We start from the raw sequence: 19,623 nt of genomic DNA, 5'->3' as shown, positions 1-19,623 counted from the left end.
TATTTGTGGATCACGCCGAAGAAACAGGCTCGTGAGAAGATGTGTGAGAAGATGTGGGCGCCCATAATGACTGAGATTGGAAGAACGCAAGCAAATCACTGGTTCAGCCTCAGCCGGAAGTCGGCAAAAATCCACTGAACAATCTTTCCAATATCCAAGGCCGCTCCATTTATCGCTTCAAATCGTCCAGCTATGATTTCACTATCAATCAACGAGTCACAGCCACGTACGACTTCGGTGTACTTGAGAATCTGTTTACACAGATAAAAGTTCAACACTTTGGCCACATAAAACTGCTTAGTTCTTGAAGTGTTTAGAAACCGGGTCGCTATGTCTCCGTTGGTATGGGTCACCAATCTTGGGAACTTCTCATTATCGTGGATAATAGACAGGCCTGGAACAAGCCTGCACAGTTGTTTTGCGCGACTGAAAAATGTTTGGATCTCTCTATAACGTCCAAGTTAGAAATTAGAAATATTTGTTTTCGAAGGGGGTTTGCGTACCCTCCTCGTACCGGGGTTGAGACTGATAGTGGTGTTTGCAACCTGTTCATAAGAACTATAGATTGTTTGTTGGTATTTGGACCTGAAGGGCTAACGCTGCTTGAATATAAGCGAATCTAGCTCATGGTATTTTTAGTCTCGTTGTCTGCGAGAGTGGTATGGCTAGCAACAATATCCAATATTATCCCTGTAATAATATGCATTAGAAAATTTGAATGTTTCTTTCTGTGACCACGTCAACATTGAAGCATAGAATCCTCACCTGAATATCCAAACCAACATCTCCTCTACTGGCTGCCATAGTGTTCAAAGATCGGACGGAAACCATTTTGTATGGCCTCAGACTTGGTTTTCATCGGTGATGGTGTGTAACAATAGGCAGGATACCATCCCCTAGGTCCGCTTTAGCTGGAAAAATTGAAATATTTCCCTAGAAAGTTTTCATAGGCGAGCTGCTGAAGTCCTGGCTTCTCTTTCGGACTGGACCTTATCCGAAACAACCACAAATGAGGTTTTGCCCCTGCTGTTTGTTTGCTGTTGCCTTTCTTGTAGTCATTCTCGGAATTCAGCGTCGAAGAATTTGATTTGGCGTGTTATAAATCCCGACCCGCCAGTAAGTTCGATTGCCAAACTAGACTTGCCTAACGTCTTTGGAGGATAGCTAGCATTTTCGAGCAAGATAGGAATATTTCAAGAGATGACCGTTGAGTATGTATTCGTCTCCTTCTCTTCGGTGGCAATAGTAATTTCTAAAACATCTGTACTCAGAAATATGTGAGGTGTGTGTCTTTTCGGTTAAAAGGGTTGATTTCATGATCTAGATTCAAGAAAGTGTTAGCGAGAGGTCAACAGTAAAAGATTGTATAGTAATAGAAATACTCACGCAACGGATAGTCCATCTTTCCGGAAGGCATTCAAAAAGCTTCACAGCACCTAACCTTTCAGACGGGTTAGTCTGCGACTTATCATAAGTCAACTGATGCGAGGTATCTCGGCGGAGCCAGCTTCCCAGCATAGGTACCACATACTTGTACGATCCAGAATCAACCGGTCCTTGTTTCTGATTCCTCCATGGAAAAGTCTGCCCACTGGGGTACCAATGATGATCACATCAAGGGTTATTTGGGCCAAGTCGCGGCCTCAGAAACAGGCCCATGACCACCATGTCTATCTCGATGGTCCCGTCAGAAGAAAGAAAGCCGTGACTACCAGAAGCGAAGGACCATTTGCCTAAAATTGCAACTAGATAGAAATTAGAATATGTTCAAAACGACTCTAGATGTGCATGAACTTACCGTCAATTGGTATGTATCAACTGATCCTCATCCGATCCCGGAATACCGGCAACTCCGCCTATAGTTGCCCTGTTGCCATCCATGGTGCGTTGGAAACAGGATGAAAAGAAACGTGGTGGTGGTATTCCCATAGCTGCAAAGATTGAAGCTTACTTTATGTGCAACATCACTGATGACAGTCACCGGCGGCAAGAAAATAAGTTGCCTAGGCCATATGAAGAAGAGGGTCACCCTTGTCTCCAAGTCAACTGGAAGCGATCCACACTGGCTATATACTCGTTCAACTCTAGGAGGATATCATTGGCGTGTTGGACCTGGGCAGGGCAATAGGTATCCCCATTAGCCATACCTGATAGATAGCTGACATGATTGGCGAAAACACATCATTGATTACGAGAATCAATTGATCTTTCCTCTCCCTCGGTATATTGAAGTTGGTACTCGTCGTGTCTTTCAGGGAGGCAGCCGTCTGTGTCTGGTTGCTCTCTGTGCCGCTTTCTATCAGCATGAATCTCCAGGGAAATCGAATCACGAAAAAGCAGAGGGATCTCCATGACGTACATAATGAGCTCTCCTTGTAGATGTTCCAAGCAGTGCTACCAGAAAAAAGTATCAACTGGTCTTTTATCAGATTAGCTAAGGGGGTACCTTTCTACACACAGAAATACCCAGGGCCCAAAACACACAGTTGAATAGTTGCTTCCGAGAAGGAGAGGAGGTCCTTACGGTCCTCAGGCCCAAGTTTGCCAAGCCTGCTTTGGAAAAGAGATTTTGGGTGTCGGACATGAATAATGATGTTTTATGGTCGGTAACCCTGTATTCGAAGCATGCTGTCTTTCTACACAGAGAGAAAAGGGGAGGACGATCCGTTTCCGCCGTTATTCGCATGACCGGAGGGGCGATGAATGTGTTTTCCACACCTCTTAGGGCTTCCACCTTGCCCATATCGACAAGGCTGTATACCAGATGACTGGGCACACAACTGGCGAAAGACTCGTGATTGTAGGTATTTCCGTCAATGCCGCCGAATCAATTACCGGTGGGCCCTGGTTGGGTTGCTACCTCTGTTTGAACGCATTGCACAGAGGTGGACCGAGTATGGCATGGTTGTCTAGGAAAAGTTAGTATGCCTTTCTTGACACGAGGGTAAAGATCATTGCTAGCTGTGCAACCTTTGACTAGTGCAAGAAGTTGAAAGTCACAGATGTGGTCAAGCGCGTATCAAAACTTGTTGAGTCGGAGTTGTAGATCCCAGAGTTGCCAGATGTTGTCATGGCTCACAGTACTGAGCTCATTTCACCGGTCTTGAAGTCGTATATCTTTGCTTCAGGTGTGAATTTGATACCAAGATATTCTGATACGGGGTATCGGTTATGTTTGGAAACAGTTCAATGTCGATTTTCCATCAACCAACGATAGACATGATAAGAAAATTTCCGAGGTACAAGATGGAGCATGATCAATCAATCATTCAAATTCCAAGCTACAACATTCGGTATAGTCCTGGCATTGAATGGGATTGCGTGGTGTGCAGTCAAGGCGTAGATTTTGTGGTCTTCTACGCCACATGGAGATAAGAACACTCCAACCGAGCCCTTCTATTCTTTCGCTATGAGGGAGATGGACTGTCCGTGATAAACAGTTATCTTCCTCAAGGAGGCAAAGTATAATAGAATACCGTGGGTATGTGAAAGAAAAAGATGAGAAAGGATATAGTTCAGGAAATAAAAATTGGTCCTGCTCGAGGTGATTAAATGTTGGGTATATTGGGCAGGACTGGACTCACCGGAGCACGTTGGGGCAAACAGATCAGTTATCCAAGGCATCAAAAAATCGGAGTAATACGTTCCAATCGGAAAGTATTGATATGAAGCCGCAGATTGTCGGTCAGCCTTGTGCAACTACTGAATCTGAGTTATTGGCCAGCTTCGTGATCAAGTTTCTTTCAACCCCCTTCGCACACCAGGCGTCTATTTATGATGAAAAACTACTTTTTTTACATCGTCGTTGTCAGATTCCAAATTTCCATATAGTTTTTCAACGTAGCGAGTTTGAATCGATTCAATTTTAACAAGATATCGATCTAATTAGTGCACATGAAGTCATTTCGAAGAGGATTACTACTTGGACCAAATTGCAATGTCGAAAGCGACCACGCATCAGCATTATTGAACAAACGGAATACGAGGAGACATACAAAATATTAGACGCATATGCACCAGGCCGTCCAAGTCCATATTTTGACTTGCCAAAACGACCAATTAGCTGTACGGTGTACCAAAGATGGCACCTGACCAAGAAAGAGCTCAGCATGCATGTATTAGTCAATGTGGAATTACACACCGAGTCGGAGCATTAGAAATGTGACTACGTTAGTACGTGTGCAGCCGGCGGGTCTGCACATAAAGTATGAGCTATATGAATGGAAAGTCAGCGTAAGCTCGCTAGGGCCTTCCCCATAAGAACCTTATGATATCGAGCGGGGGTTATAGAATTGGTCCAAAAAAAGTAATAAGACTGTGGCGCGGCAGCGCTCTTCCGGTCTCTTAGCGCCTATGCAAACGGCTCGAAAGGGGCATGCCGTATGCTGTACCACATCACACCTTAGCAGGGAAGTATCTCGTGAGGTACCAACGGTAAATTCTTTCAGGAATTAATCGATACCACACAAACAATAATCATGCGACAATAATAGGTTGGGGGAGTTTGGCCCAACATTCCGAAATCACATGTTAGTTTTAGCCCTAAGTTCCCGCCCTCCGGTCTGGACCAAGGCTTAACAAACGACCCAAGTTCCCATTCGGCGACTCGCTTGCACAACCATCGCCGATTCAGCCAAGAACTTATTAGCCAAGATAAACTTGAATCGAGATCATCACAAATAATACACCTCGGAGGATATTATTGAGCCCAATTCGCTCCGCGTTTGTGAAGCCCGGACTGACGTCTGGCCCACCTTCCAGAAGTAGAAATATTCTAAAGTGATGGTCAAACGGCCGGTGGCTGATCTCCTAATAAAACTAACACTTACGGTTAGAAGGTGGAAAAATATCATTAGCTACACAGTGCGCAAAGGCCCTATAATAATTCATCTTACATATTAAATAATGTTCGCCTGAGCTTCCCGTTTCCGCGGACCCACATAGGCGGTGCTCGTTTTGCCTATTTCGGTAACTTTTGTGTGGCACAGCACTGGCCGCAGTGGAGATTATGAATCTGACAGGCAGTGACAGCTGTAGCTTACCGTTTAGTCGCACCTTAGGGCATTAAGCGTCATTAGTGCCTCGCTAACGGTACACCCTCCCTCGGCTCGGCAGAAGGAGTATACGAACGGGCTGGTTGGCGTGTCCAGTCAGGTTGGCAAGTAGGCAGTCAAGTGTGAAATAACAAGTAGCGTAGTCACAGTATATCGATTTAATAGTTACAATATGATAGCATCCTAGGCAAGCTCGCACTCAATCAAGCTCTCAACACCCTTTTCGGCAGTGAAAATATTGACAATCTTCAGACCAGCTGACTCGGCCAGAGCGTGCCACTGACGCTCGGTGCGCTCTTGTGACGCAAAAAGGGACATCATGATAATGTCCAGCGACGTCGTCTGCCAGTCAGCATCTGTGTCGGGGATCACATTCTCGTTGATGAGAATCTTGCTATAGCCAGGTTTCATGGCCTGGGCGAGATTGGTCAGAATCTCCTGGCACTTGTTGTCGGGCCAGTCGTGTAGGATAGAATGCATAAAGTAAGCCCGGGCACCTGAAACAAAGCCGTTAGAAAAAATTATTGTGGAGAAAAAAAATATTTTAGAGTGGTGGCGTATACACGTACCCTTGACTGGCTGCTCCTTGAAAAAGTCATGCTCCATAGCTTTAATATCCGGGCTGATGAGCGTCTGAGCTTTCTCAATCACCTCGGGCAGATCCTGGAGGATAAACTGGCCCTGGACTTCGGGATGCTTGCGACGAAACTCGGCTAAGTCGTGACCAGTACTTCCGCCAACATCGACTAGCAGGGGCGCATCCCTGTCGAGGCCCTTGACCAACCTTTCCTGAACCGGGTAAAACCCGGCATCCATCCAGCTGGGGCGGCCCTGGTGGTATGCAGCCATATGGTTCATGAAGCGGACGGGGTACTCGGGGTTTGTCGCCAGGAATTCAAAGAAGTGGAGGTCAGTGTTGAAACCGATTTGCATAGCACAGTTCTTGCCGTCGCTGGGTGCCTTGTATCCATTTTTCTCGAGCCACTGTGGGAGCTTTTCTATCCCAGCCGAGATACAGTCATTCCTGGGGACAAGAAAAATCAACTCAAGTCACATTGGGCAGTTTGCCGGTTGAAAGTTACTCACATGCATGGGAATCCATCCGCGTATTTCTGAATGGTCAAGGTCTTTGCCAAATTTGTTGGCTTATAAGTGTCCGGCCCAGTCTCGTTGATCACACCCATAGCGCCGAGATGTTTCAAGATACGGCCTTGGTTTTCACATTAGTCAGGTCTAAATATTGGTTCTGTCTGGGCACTCACTAAGGAAAACGGGCTCGGCCCCAGTGGTCTCGGCAAGCTGCGCGGCCGTTTTTGGCTTGTCGTCCTTGGATAGGGCTTTGAAAAGTCCTAGCTTAATGCTGCTCTCGATGGCAGCAAATACAGTGCTCTAAAAGTGTAATATATTAGCTGACTCCTCACCAGGAAAAAAAAAAAAAAAAGACAATCGATTGATCCATCTCATGCAGAAAAAGCGAGAAGGAAGTCTTACCTGAGACCAGCAGAAGCGAATCATGGACTCACGAGGAGTCTCGAGTGCATAAACTAAAGAGCGTGCAGCTTCCAGAAGCTGACGGCGGTTCTGTGCACCATCTCGGGCCAAGGCTTCCCCATTAGAAGCAATATCCTCAAGCAGGCGGGGTACATCATTGATCGCATTGGGTTTGACAGCAATGCTCTCGTCAACAATGTGTTCTACTCCGTTTGTTTCAATTCCATTGGTAGGCTCCTGGGCAGCTACATCCACAGCTCCATTCAGAGTTCCACTGGTAGTGGCCATCGTTGTGGAAGTTTAAACAAGTTCTGAAACAATACAGATCACAAGGAAAAGCTGACAGGGGATGTTCCCGTGTAGGTATGAAGTCGTGGTGTGGAGAGAAGCGGTTGGGTTTTCAAAAGAAAGGAAACGATGTATTTTGATTACCGGGGCAAGAAGGAAGGATTTATTTAAGAGACAGTAGCTGCAAGCTACATTTATTAGTAAGGGCTGGTATTGCGTCTAAGAACCTTGAACAGCACGCTACCCCCCCTTACCTACAAGACTACGCTGAGAACATGATAAGGGGGCTGGCCGCAATTCGCCGACGCACCGCGCTGAAAATCATGTTCATCGGTCCACAGTTTGATACTCTCGAATGCTTAGGTCTTTTCCAATAACCGGTCCGGTAGTTACTACGTACTAATTCTCGGCAGCTGGCACAACGGTCTCTATTCTCCTAACATGGCATACTAGTAGTCGTCCGTGCTTCACAATAACAACAAATAGTTTAAACATAACTTAAGCATCAGACAATATGCATACCCAATACTTCAAATGCTGTTATCAGAAGCCTACTCTAACCTAAGTAAGCAATTACAGAAACACGCAACGGAGAATATTAAATAATGATAGAGCAACTTCTACAATGCTAATTACGCTGGACGACTTTCGTAGTCATGAGCAAGGTCTGAAACCCGTTGAAAATTGAGATCGTCGCGGCAACACGAGGACAACGAGTCAGTCCGAAGTCTGGGCCTAGAATTGGGTTCATATAGTACTATACTCAGAGTCATACTACTGTAAAGAAGCTGTGCGCGGGTTGGAGTAACCGCTAGATGGAGTCATTCTGGGCCAATTGGACAACTTCCGGGGGGCGGATGGAAGGTTTCCGGGCCACATTCGGGGGATTAAGCGCATGTAGTAATCACCCACTTGTCGAGTTAGCGAATAGATACGGTCCCAAGGGCAACCTTAGCGGCCCCAGCCAGCTGTCATTAAGCTGCTAAGCGCACTAGGCAAGCCTTGAAAATCAAGCTCTGCGCATCATAGGCCGGAAACTGGAAAAAAAGCCGCCAACGTTACACCAAGGCGGGCCTCTCCCGGTTTTTTGTCCAAGTGGCATAATAATAACCTCTTTGTCTCTACTATAGTAGACAAAGGAGATGCTGATCTCAAATAGAGTTTGTGAATTTGTGACATGGGTTTGATTCATGTCCCGCAGAGACGACTGAACGACAACGGAACTGCCTTATCTTCTTGTAGTCAATGCATAGTTCGCAAGAGAGTAAGAGAAAAACGTCAAGAGCGCTGCAATTTTTAGAGAGGATCAAAACGTCCACTAACTACTTCGTTTTCCTCCGTATTCGGTCTCCATGCCAATGGTCTCGAATTAACGGGTGGCTAGCAACCTATCCCCGATCCACTTCAAATTTTCCTTACAATTAGTGGTCAACTTCTGTTTACGGGCATTAACTCAGGAAGACCTTTAGGGGACCGTTCCCCCGGGCATTTCATGTTCTAGCCAGGTACGAGGTACTCTCTGTAAGGAAGATTCTTCTCAACGAGAGCTCCATAGTATTTATGTATTATCCAGTGAGACCAAGTCATGGCAATCGCAATCCTGATATTGTAAGAATACCGTACTCCAATGACTTATAATCAGGCCCTCAAACGTAAAGCCAGGTTTACAGGTTACACCTATGGCTGATGGCAAAATTCAATGGCATTGTGATCAACTTTCTGGGATTAGCAATTACGGCACACTGTGAGGAGACCTGTCACATTGTAAGGGGGGTGTTGCTATAATTATTGTGTCAAACCTGCAGCCGATGCATATTTCTCTCTCGGGCCTCCTCTTACAGGCCACTGTTATCAAGAGGTCGGGGCCAGATAACAGCGTTGATTCGCCGGAACCACTGCCAGACGAGCCGTTAGCTACACGAGTGATGGGCAGCGCCAAACCCTAGTCAGGACCGAAATAACATGCTAACGACGATAGTGTTAATTATTAAAGGTGGCGAGAGCTTGTTAGCACGTTCTAGTCCATCTCCGTGCCCTGCCTAAGAGTTCCGACACGGGCTTTGATTTTTCTCGGCTCAGTTTATATTCGCTTCTAGTTCTGAGTGTCAAATATCAGTGTTTCCCCATGGTATTCGGGTTCATGTCAACAAACATCGATGCCGTGAACGCTATTGTTTCTCAAGAATAACTTCTGAGCCGCGCTCCCCTTTCACCAGACTATTTTCAACACAACACATAGCCAATATGTCGGGTTCAGGTAAACCCACTGGGCTAGACCTCGGTGAAAACAAAGGTCCCAACATTCTTGCACCCATGTGGGCTCTCACCATGATCATGATGTCGCTGGTGTGTGCCAGAATATTCATCCGAGCCAGGGTGGTGAAAAAAGTAGGGTTGGATGACTGGATCATCATGGTATCGATGGTACGTATCATTGATGCTTTGAATAACATTTTACCTCTCTATACTGACATGGTTCGACGCTATCGGACAGCTGATGGGTCTCGCTTACCTTGGTATCACCACAGCCAACGTCGTTACCGGTTACGGTAGACATGCAGCAGCGCTGGATACTCCGCATCTTGAGATGGCTATTTTGTTAAACACAATTGGCTTTCTCTTTGGAATCCTGTCTTTCACATTACCGAAGATTGCAGTCGCATACATGTTGACCCGGATTCTTAACCCCAGCAGGGGTCACAAGATATTCGTGTTCGGCTTGGTTAGCTTAGCTGCGGTGGTATCGATTGTGTGTATTCTCATTCTCTTCACGATGTGCTCTCCACCACAGGCGCAGTGGCAGGTGACAAGACCGGATAGAGTTTGCCGCAGTCCCTGGATTCTCATCGATTATGCCATCTTCACTGGTGGTGAGTAGTGTTGATCGTTAACATCTCGTTTCAAATTCCCCTCCTGCTAACACAAACAGCTCTTTCCGCCTTTGTTGATCTATACCTTGCAGTATACCCGGCAGTTGTTTTGTGGAAGCTCCATATGTCGACGAAAAAGAAACTCGCCCTCACGGCTGCACTCGGCCTGGGTACAGTGTGAGTGCAGAAGAAGCATTCAATGAAAAAAGTCTTGTGGCTAACTGGATGTTTTCTTGTTTCATTTTTTATAGTGCTGCTGCAATGGCCGTTGTCAAATGTACTCAGCTGAAGGGTCTTGCTGATACAGCTGATTACACCTGTAAGTATTGAGATTCGAAAGATTGATGTGGTCTAACTCTGTCTCAGATGGTACCTGGCAACTGGTGATTTGGACCAAGTGAGTTTTCTGGGCCACCCCGTACATCAAAGATTTTAATGTTCTAACAACTTTTCTTCCATATAGTGTCGAAGCCAATGTCGTTGTCATCGCCTCGTGTATTCCAACTCTACAACCACTACTCGATTTCATCCTCGGAAGGAAGAGAAAGGGATCGAGCTACAACAGCCGATCTTTCAATCGACTGGAAAAGGGAAGCCAGGGACTCAACGGGTCGCGATCGATTGAGATGCGTGGTGTTCGAAGCAAGCAACAGAGCATCAGCGTTACCAATGTCGAGGGTCAGGACAGCCAGGAGAGCATCCTATCACCCGACCATCGCCATCAACCTAGCGATGATCTTAAGCATATCCGCAGGACGGATAACGTGACGGTACAATATGAGCCACGAGAGAATAGCTCAAAGGCAACTTCTACGGGCATGTGGTGAGGGCAATTTCAAGTCTGGGGCGTTATAGCTGGAAAATAGCTGGGTTCTGTTTTGGCGATGGACCGGGGAAGAGTAAAAGTCGGCCTGTGTATTCAATATTCTCTCTCAGATGACCTTGTATGATCTTCTTCTTCTTCTTTCAGTCCTGATATTGGCATAGATAAGATCGGGCCGGCCCCGTGCAGCCGAGTCGCCGTTCGGACAACCGCCGCAATCGGACATTTTTCCGAGTAAACAAGCAGTATATTATTAATTAGTTCAAGTACCGGCAAAGAACACTCGTATATTTTTCGTGCAACAATAATAATCCATATTTCTGTTATTATATTGAATTTACCATATCCCACACGCCCTATAATTTCTACCACGATGGGCTCCGTGAAGCTGCCGCATGTGCCCCGCGCCGGTGTATGGGCGCCAGCAGTGACCGCCCTCAACCAAGAGACTGACACCCTGGATTTGGAGACGGCGAAGAAATACTATGATTACCTGTCTCGCTCGGGCTTGGCTGGCTTGGTTATTCTGGGTACAAATGCAGAAACATTCCTGCTGACGCGAGAAGAGCGAGCGCAGCTCATCACTACTGCTCGTGAAGCTGTTGGGCCCGACTATCCCCTCATGGCTGGTGTTGGCGGGCACTCGACGAAACAGGTAGGGGAACTCGAATATCAAGAGAGAGAAAAAAAACAGTTGGACTATGACTGATAGTCTGTGAAAAGGTCCTAGAATTTAGCCAAGATGCGTATAATGCCGGGGCCAACTACCTCTTGGTTTTACCGCCTGCATACTTTGGCAAACAGACCACGCCGGCCGTGATAAAGCGATTCTATGCAGATGTCGCGCGAAAAGCGCCTCTGCCCGTCATACTGTATAATTTCCCCGCGGTGACCAACGGTGTCGATCTCGACTCTGAGATAATTACCGACATTGTCAATGCATCAGCTGCCGAGTCTCCTAGCGGGGTCAGCAATGTCGTCGGTGTGAAGCTGACCTGCGCCCAAGTTGGAAAGATCACCAGGCTCTCCAGCACTTTTGGGCCTGACAAGTTCTCCATCTTTGGCGGCCAGTCTGACTTCCTCTTGGGCGGTCTGTCCGTCGGGTCAGCCGGGTGCATTGCTGCATTTGCAAACATCTTTCCCAAGACGTTATCCCATATTTATGACCTCTACAAGTCCGGAAAGGTTCAGGAAGCATTGGCGCTGCATCAAAAGGCTGCCCTTGCAGAAAGCCCGAGCAAGAGTGGTATTGCGACCACCAAATATGCGGTCGCCATATACTCGGCGCCAAAGGCTGGCATTGAGAATGCAGAGGAAAAGTTTCAACCACGAACACCGTATGAGCCGGCCACTGAGGCTATAAAGCAGCTTGTTCGTAAAGCTATGGCGGAGCTGGCAGCTTATGAGGATAAGCTGTGAGTATTATCAGAAGGCATATATATGTATATAAAAATTGTGATGTCAGACGTCAAAACTGAACTTCAACATTCTTGACACAATATTACAGTTTTCCAAGATTTATACATATGTATAGATCAAAATGATTAAATTAAAAAGGGCTGATCTGACTATCAACAATCACCTTCCCCCAAATCTACATCATCTCGTCGTACATTCGCGGTAGCTCTCTGTGGTAAATCTGCTACTCCCTGAACATTGAACAAATATTCATTTAACAGGCATCCGATACAACCCTGACGCTCCAGTGATTAGGGGCGACCACCTCCCCATGGGGCTTGTTATCTCCACCGCACTTGTCCAAAAGGAACTGAGCGCCATCAGCGATAGTGGCATAGGACTTGAGATAGTGTTTCTTAGAATTCTATATTAGAGAATAATTAGTAAAGTCAATACGCAGTCCTCAAATCGAGAAGGCAAAAAACGGAGCAATAACTTATCGCGTTGCACCAGTAGATGGCCATATTGTATGAGCAACTGCGACGACCACAGGTGCCAGCGGACTGTCCGGGTGTGCCTCCTATGCTATTTAGGTATTTGATCCCATCCTTCAGGTCACCATTATCGCCGCGTTTGCTGGACTTGTCGGCATAATGCCAGCCGTCTTCTCCCCAGCAGTAGTATTTCTCATAGGTAAAGTCTCGCTTCGTCAAGCTGGATGGCTCTTCGTTACGCTTGACGGGGAAGTCGTTGTCGTAGTTGGGGTTCAGCTTGAGGAGTTGTGCATGCACTTCTTGCACGGTGCCATTGAAGGTGACCTTATCACCGCCTGGAGTAACTTCCACCTCCTCCCAAGTTGGGGTTGTTATCGGAAGTTTCTCGAAGAGACTGCCAGTGGCAGCTCCGTATACCTAAGGAAGGAATTCTGTGAGTTGAATGAAGCTAATAGATTATTGTGAATGGGTTCCTACCTGGGTAGAGAAGGCACCAAGTGCGATCAGAATGGTAATCCACTGCATTTTGAGTATGTTGGAAATTTAGCCTGTAGAAAAGTGTGCTCTACTAGCTTGATTGATTTCAGTCTTTTGTTGGAGATGTAATCTTAAATCCAGCGAAGTAGATGTCTTTTATAAATGTATAACTTTGATTTCCACTATCAACGTCATCTTCTTTCCTTTTTCCTTTCATCGGTAATTATTATGCCAATAAATTGAAGACAAAATGCGGCCAAGTGCAGCTGGTACAAGATAAAGTCGGTCTTGGTTGACGTAGTCTGGAATCTATTTAGGGGTGTTTTATACTATGTCATGAGGTTGATTCTGGGCACATATGCGGGGCCAAGTCTTGCTAAGCAGGATGAATGAGAATTGGCATCAGACCCCCTTTCAGAAACACGTTGCGCTTCGAAACTAATTTGGTGGCAGATATTGTTTTTTGAAATCTCTTGGTATTTGGTTTCAGGTGCGTAGATATGTAGCTGAGGGCTCGAGTATATTTTTAGTACGCATGAAACTCGTTCTAGGCTATGATTGGGCGATCTCCTGGTCAAATGTTGGGAGCACCTTCCACACATGGCTACTCATGAAGTGTTCCTCGAGAGTAATAATCCATTGTGCGGGGTGCATACGGATTTCTGTTAGATTCAGATGTTGAAGGTCCCTACATCAATTGAAGGTCGCCACCGAAACAACATTAAAATACTTTATATACATACAATTAAACATTGACCCTGATCTCTCCAGAGTACATTAATTCCGGTATTTTTGCTTTAAGCGTGTAGCAACTTCCAGGAAAACTACGTATGTTTGTATATAGTGATAAGAACTGTCCATCCCCGATGGATTTTCCTACCTTGAGCAGCGGAATATCCTGCATAAACTTCAACCCGACTCACAAAAATATACTCTGCTGTAAATTTAGAATAGGATATCCGAATGTTCCTGCTATCTTCACAAAAGTCGACTGCACTGGCGATTCGGCGGATCTTAGTTGTACTCCAGGCAATGGTAGCGTTATCAAGTCTTACATATTTTTGGCTGTATCTTGTCATAGGTAACCCCTCCTTATTAAAAAACCAACCACCTGTTTTAATTAATTGTTGTTCGACAGATCTTGCTGCGATCTATACAATTTATGACGCCCAACGGACCAATCAGACGCGGCGGTGGAGAAATCGAAAATCCTCAAATCTCCCCGCAACCGCCAACTGTTTCTCCCCTCACACCATTCATCCTTGCAAGTCCTGCTGGTGACGACAAATAAAAGGGCTCGAGACTCAAATACCAACAAAACAGTCCACTCTAATAATAGCGGCCTTGCCCCAGTCAAGAAAAAAAAAAAACGTCACGACCATGGCGGCAGCAACAACTTATACCCCGCCATCCCTCCCACCTCTCTTCACGCACACGAATCCACCACCAGTCCTACTTTTCCAAGGCGCCGAAGCCCATTTATACAAAACCACATTCCTCACGCCAGAAACTCCTGCGGCGCTGAAAGTGCGTCCCACAAAGGCATATCGCCATGAAGCTCTAGACCGACGGCTGACACGCCAACGAGTCCTGCAAGAGGCTCGATGTCTGTTGAGGCTTGTTCGCGAGGGCGTTCGCGTTCCTGCAGTACTTTCGGTTGATTGGGAGCCATCAGGCGGCGGAGACCAGCAGCGTGCGGCGGGGGCGTGGTTGCTTATGGAATGGATTGATGGGCCGGCCGTCAGGGTTGTGTTGGAGAGGTGGGAAGCCTGGATGAAGACGTCGTTGAGTGCGTTGGGTCAAGAAGATGCAGTAGTTAAAAAGGAGGAAGAAGAAACCCGAGTCAAAGATCTGATGGTGCGCATCGGCCAGGTAGTTGGGAGCATGCACAAAGCTGGTATTGTTCATGGAGACCTGACTACCAGTAACCTGATCCTGCGAGCTTCCGATCTTCCATTGGACCAGAATCCAGAGAAACACTTTGAACGACAGAATCCGAACGACATGACAGAATCACCGTCCATGGCGGGTGACATCTTTCTTATTGACTTTGGTCTTGCGAGCACGAGCGCCTACGACGAGGATCGTGCGGTCGATCTATATGTGCTGGAACGAGCGTTAGGAAGCACTCATCCGATGACCGAGGGGTTTTTCTCTCATGTCCTTCAGGGCTATTCAGATAGCTTCAAAGGGGCAAAGAGCGTTCTTAAAAAGTTGGAGGATGTGAGGATGCGTGGACGAAAGAGGAGTATGCTCGGTTAAGAACTAATAAAAAAAAGCCATCTCAATTGTTTGACGGTCTCTAAACGCCACTATATGCTATGAGAATCACTAAATCAAGCCGAGTTTTGGTACTCGGGAGAAACGCCTTGCTAGAGTTCAAAAAAAGACAAAGTAACAAGTACAGAACTCTCAATTGCCGTCATGAGCCTTGAGACAACTTCCAACCTCTGCTAAGGCAAAGTATCCTTTGTTCTCAATCACTCCACGGTCCTTGACGACCGCAGTATATTTGACCACCCATTGAGGCTCAATATCTCCTTGCAAGTTCTCTGCCGGAACCGGCGACGAAGTGTTGTTTTCACCCGGACTGAGCAATTCACGAGTCGTTCCTCGAGGCAAGATATCCGTGCAGTCGTTGTGCGTGAGAAGTTGGATTTTCTCTGTTTTGGCATACAATATCAGCGACTTTGGCACAACACAGCAGTCCTTCACATTGATCTGGTCCACTGATGGACGAATGCGTGTTTGGGTGAGGAATTTGGCTAGACGTTCGGTGCCGAACTCTGCAACGCCCAGCTGGGCGATTTTGCCATTCTCTGCCAGCGCTTCCAACGCATGCCACGTCCTGACCATGCTGTCAAAATCGTCGGCTTGCTCTGTGCTTTCGCTCGCTCTGCTGCCGCTTCCAGTGCGTGAGCCTTCGTCTTCGTCATCTTCTTCCTCCGGCTCGTCGTCAGCATCGAAAGACATGCCGGGGAACGAGACAATCAACAGGTCGATGGAATCGATATGTAGCTCTTTCAGTACCACATCGATAGCCTCGCGGGTATGGGCGCATCTTCTTGAAGCTGGTATTCCCGGTAAATAAAAAAGCTTGACTGTGATGTCGTACTGGTCCCTGTCCTCGTATAGGCCGGATTGAGCAAAGTCGGTCGCGGGGATATACAGCGTGTCGCCATCCTTTTTGGTCCATGTCGCTGCATTGTTTTCGTTGTATCCGGCGCTTTGTTGGGCTGCTTGGAAATTGGACTTGAGCGAATTGATCAGTTCGACATTGGACTTTTCTGTTTGAAATCGGATCACCGAGGGACCGGCGGTCATAATATTTCTAGATAGAGTTCATTGTTAGTAATCTACAATCACATCATCACATTGATATAATGCAAAGGACGATGATCATCATGAGACGACAGTCAGAAAATTGCGGGCAGCGGGGTAGTCTTACGACGTAGATAGTAGGAGCTTCATCGTGTCGCTGTATACCGCACGCTGCAAGTCCAGAAACTGAGGGCTGTCAAGAGAAATGTCCCAACTGAAGAACCACGATTGTATATGACCAGCGCTGCTGTACGGACGTCCTGGTGAGGCGGTTGGAAACAATTGCAGGATTCGCGCGGGAGAAGAGGGGCTCGATCTAGTCAATGATATGTAGTGTATATACTCCGTAGATGAAGCGCGCCCCGCACCGGCGCCCTTGCGATGCACCCTATTTGTAATCAGGGCCCAGCCTGAGATACGATATCTATTTTCTCTAAACGTAGCACAGTAAACAAAAATAAACATGTCTATCTTGAGCGTATAGTAAGTAGTACATATGGCGCTGATTAATCGCATGCCAGACGCTATTCCCAGAATACACTAGCGCTGCTTGGCGGCAGCGCAACCCGAGACAGCAGAGGGAATATTGGTTAATCATGTCACCCGCCTCAACTTCCATCAGCAAGCCGGCCAGCCAGTGTAAACCTGGCCGCCGCATCATCATCCCCTTGCTTCGCCTGTCAAACTATGGTTTGGCTGCTCCGCTCTCGAACCCAGCGCATGGCTTGACTCTGGATGGGTAATCCGCGGCTCGGTTGGCGCATGTGAAGATCAGGGGCTTTACCGGACTATATCCGTGCTATACTATCGCACACAGCTTCTAGCCTACGCAAGGTGGATTAAATCGAATCTTTCTATATAATTTCAGATACATACTATCTTGTTTGATCGTCGAGCCTGGTTAGCGCCTGCCTTGGTATATTCGAGAGGAGTCATCAAGCAATGGCGTGGTATTCTCTTTTGCCAGATTATCTGGCCTTCTGGGAGACATGGATTGTTAGGGTTTTCGTAAGGATACCATGTCTTTTTTTCCCCTTTCTTGTGGGAATATATATATCTAACATTGATTTTCTGCTAGATCTTCCTCGGCACCCTTACAATTGGCCCATGGGCTGCTCTCGTCGTTTTCGACCTGATATATTACTTGGTTCGCATTGTTGTACATGAAATACCCCTTGTTGGCGGTCGATACCAGGGCTGGCGAAAGCCACAAGCCCCGAACTTGACAAACCGGCCCAGTGGACGCCGGAGGACGTTTAGTTTACGGGGGGAAGCAGCTGGAGAAGATTTCACAAGACGGGAAAGTACGCGTCGGGTGCGGTGAAAGCAAGACATGCTCAGGAACATAATGCAGATTGAGGTTAGAAGCATCAGACGTTGCGTTAATATCTACCCAATTGCGGTCTTGATGGTATTGGCACTCAGAAACTAGGACTACGTGATGTTACATACAATGATAATGATAATAATAGTACCTGCCAGGTCAGATACCGTGTTGTGGGAAATGCAACTGATATTTAATTTGCAGTACTAGCATTTCCCAGCATATCAACACATCTAGATGTTTGCACTAGAATTATTATCATTATTTCCCCCAGTAACATGACTGCGTGGACTTGCCTAACCGGGTTAAGACTTGGCCCGGGGTCAAATGCGGAGGCGGAGCTTCCAGAACCTTTGCAGCTTCCAGGCGTTTCCACTTTCCAGATACCTTGACCAAAGACTAGTTTATCATCACCAAGAGGGGCTCGAGCGACGATAGATAAGGCTTTCGTTTCCGCCTTTGCTTTGTTCTCTTGCTTGTCTGGCCTCTCTCAACTCCCACCACCATGGCGACCACCACCGAGGAATTCCCAGAGTCTCCTCTGGAGCTTCTCCACATGATCCTCGATTCTTTCCAGGCGACCATTGACAACTTTTGGGAAAATGTAGACCTGCTCAAGACCAAAGCGCTCGAGATGGATCAAACGCAGATGGCCATTTTCGCCGCACTGCTGGCTATTTTTCTGACGCAGGCCTGGTCGAAGATTGTATCTCTCTCTCTCTCTCTTTTTGTTTCACATTTACTTTTTGTTATAAAATATTTACTGATTAATGATGGATAGAGCAAAATTAGAGTCTCGAAAAAGGCTCGCTATCTCGACTCGCCTGGGTTTCCGGTGCCAGCTCGCCTTGAGGACTTTAACTTGGCGACGGCGGAACCGTTGCAATTGAGGCCATTCAAACCAAAATACCACCTTACTATGGGTACACACAAGACAGCCTACTGATACTAAATATAAACTAACTCTATAAAAACAGCCCTCGAAACCCTCAACCCCGACGAACTCATCCCCATGGACAAAACATACAAAGAACGTGTGCAATACCGCCGCAAAATCCTCAAAGAACACCCAGACATTGTCGTTGCCATGCACGACGAATCCGACAAACGCATCGTCGCCGCCGTGAGCGATTTTTACCGATACATCATGTCCACGTATCTGCCCGTGCGCTATCCTACCCTTTTTCGTTTGCACGAGACTGCATTTGAGACTGGGAAAGCGTATATGCTCGAGAATCTCGTCATGAAGGAGTTGTATCCGTCTGAAGTCACGCGATTGAATTCACCGAAACGCGCGCTGGAGATTTTGTGCAAGACTGTGGATGAGGATTTTCTCATTTTGCTCCCTGAGCATGAAGAAGAAGATGGCAAAGAAGGCAAAGATGCAAAATACAAACTCGTCGCATACGAAACATGCTACCCAGCCGGCTTCAACCCTCGCAAGAAACTCGGGAAACGGCTTGCTCAGATCCATGCGCCTGTTCCGGGGTATCAGGAGAAACTGGAGCGCAGTATGGATCGGTATTTTGATGGGTTGGAAGCGAATAAATATGTCAAGCGGGCCAACTGGAGTATTTCGACAAATACAGAATTGTTTGCTGCCTTTGGCGGCTTGCACAGCACTGGGGAACAGGCCAAAGATGAGGAAAAGATTAAAGAGGGGGAGTTGGATATTGACTCTGTATGTTTTTCTTTTTCTTTCTTTCTTTCTTTCTTTCTCTTTCTCGGTGATACAATCTAATCATTTGAACAGACACTTCTCCGCTGCGAGCGCCAGACCCTGCATCGTCTGCCCAATTCCAAAGCAATCGTTTTTGGTTTCCACACATATACCTACCCGATCAGCCAGATCAAAAAGGAGGGACTCGGTGAGGATCTTGCAGTGGCCATTGACGGACTCAAGAACGGGGGTACGCCGGCTATTCATGGATACAAGCGAGGACCGGTCTGGGCTGATGCCGTCAAGGCATATTTGCGAGACGATAAATAGGTGTATATTTTTTTTTTCATATGAAATAGACATACTAGATCATCACTCTAAACCATTTTAGTTCCATTTGTATATAATTCTTTTTAATTTATT

General features: G+C 46.7%; 6 protein-coding genes across 6 annotated transcripts; 3 read left to right on the top strand and 3 right to left on the bottom strand.

Annotated features, from left to right (window-relative positions):
* Positions 1–5,237: 5,237 nt before the first annotated feature.
* TRUGW13939_03931 (uncharacterized protein) lies at positions 5,238–6,833 on the bottom strand (the record flags this gene model as incomplete). The annotated part of the gene is made up of 5 exons (XM_035487109.1): positions 5,238–5,551; positions 5,624–6,078; positions 6,141–6,264; positions 6,317–6,443; positions 6,546–6,833. The coding sequence occupies 5 exons, from the start codon at positions 6,831–6,833 to the stop codon at positions 5,238–5,240; spliced, it is 1,308 nt and encodes a 435-aa protein (XP_035343002.1).
* A 2,244-nt stretch (positions 6,834–9,077) lies between these two features.
* Positions 9,078–11,945, top strand: TRUGW13939_03930 (uncharacterized protein; the record flags this gene model as incomplete). Its single annotated transcript, XM_035487108.1, has 8 exons — positions 9,078–9,257; positions 9,328–9,703; positions 9,763–9,880; positions 9,955–10,022; positions 10,070–10,100; positions 10,167–10,526; positions 10,788–11,181; positions 11,250–11,945. 8 exons carry the CDS (start codon positions 9,078–9,080, stop codon positions 11,943–11,945), a joined length of 2,223 nt encoding a protein of 740 aa, XP_035343001.1.
* A 253-nt stretch (positions 11,946–12,198) lies between these two features.
* On the bottom strand, positions 12,199–12,943 carry TRUGW13939_03929 (uncharacterized protein; the record flags this gene model as incomplete). Its single annotated transcript, XM_035487107.1, has 3 exons — positions 12,199–12,348; positions 12,410–12,835; positions 12,896–12,943. 3 exons carry the CDS (start codon positions 12,941–12,943, stop codon positions 12,199–12,201), a joined length of 624 nt encoding a protein of 207 aa, XP_035343000.1.
* Positions 12,944–14,275: 1,332 nt separating this feature from the next.
* On the top strand, positions 14,276–15,157 carry TRUGW13939_03928 (uncharacterized protein; the record flags this gene model as incomplete). Its single annotated transcript, XM_035487106.1, has 1 exon — positions 14,276–15,157. The coding sequence occupies one exon, from the start codon at positions 14,276–14,278 to the stop codon at positions 15,155–15,157; it is 882 nt and encodes a 293-aa protein (XP_035342999.1).
* Positions 15,158–15,307: 150 nt separating this feature from the next.
* On the bottom strand, positions 15,308–16,366 carry TRUGW13939_03927 (uncharacterized protein; the record flags this gene model as incomplete). Its single annotated transcript, XM_035487105.1, has 2 exons — positions 15,308–16,226; positions 16,344–16,366. The coding sequence occupies 2 exons, from the start codon at positions 16,364–16,366 to the stop codon at positions 15,308–15,310; spliced, it is 942 nt and encodes a 313-aa protein (XP_035342998.1).
* A 792-nt stretch (positions 16,367–17,158) lies between these two features.
* Positions 17,159–19,530, top strand: TRUGW13939_03926 (uncharacterized protein; the record flags this gene model as incomplete). The annotated part of the gene is made up of 6 exons (XM_035487104.1): positions 17,159–17,224; positions 17,295–17,520; positions 17,984–18,270; positions 18,322–18,463; positions 18,518–19,221; positions 19,294–19,530. 6 exons carry the CDS (start codon positions 17,159–17,161, stop codon positions 19,528–19,530), a joined length of 1,662 nt encoding a protein of 553 aa, XP_035342997.1.
* Positions 19,531–19,623: the final 93 nt, after the last annotated feature.

Source organism: Talaromyces rugulosus, chromosome II (assembly GCF_013368755.1).
Source record: "Talaromyces rugulosus chromosome II, complete sequence".
NCBI lineage: Eukaryota > Fungi > Ascomycota > Eurotiomycetes > Eurotiales > Trichocomaceae > Talaromyces > Talaromyces rugulosus.
The sequence above is the reverse complement of the archived record's forward strand: the minus strand, read 5'-3'. Positions and strand labels throughout refer to the sequence as shown.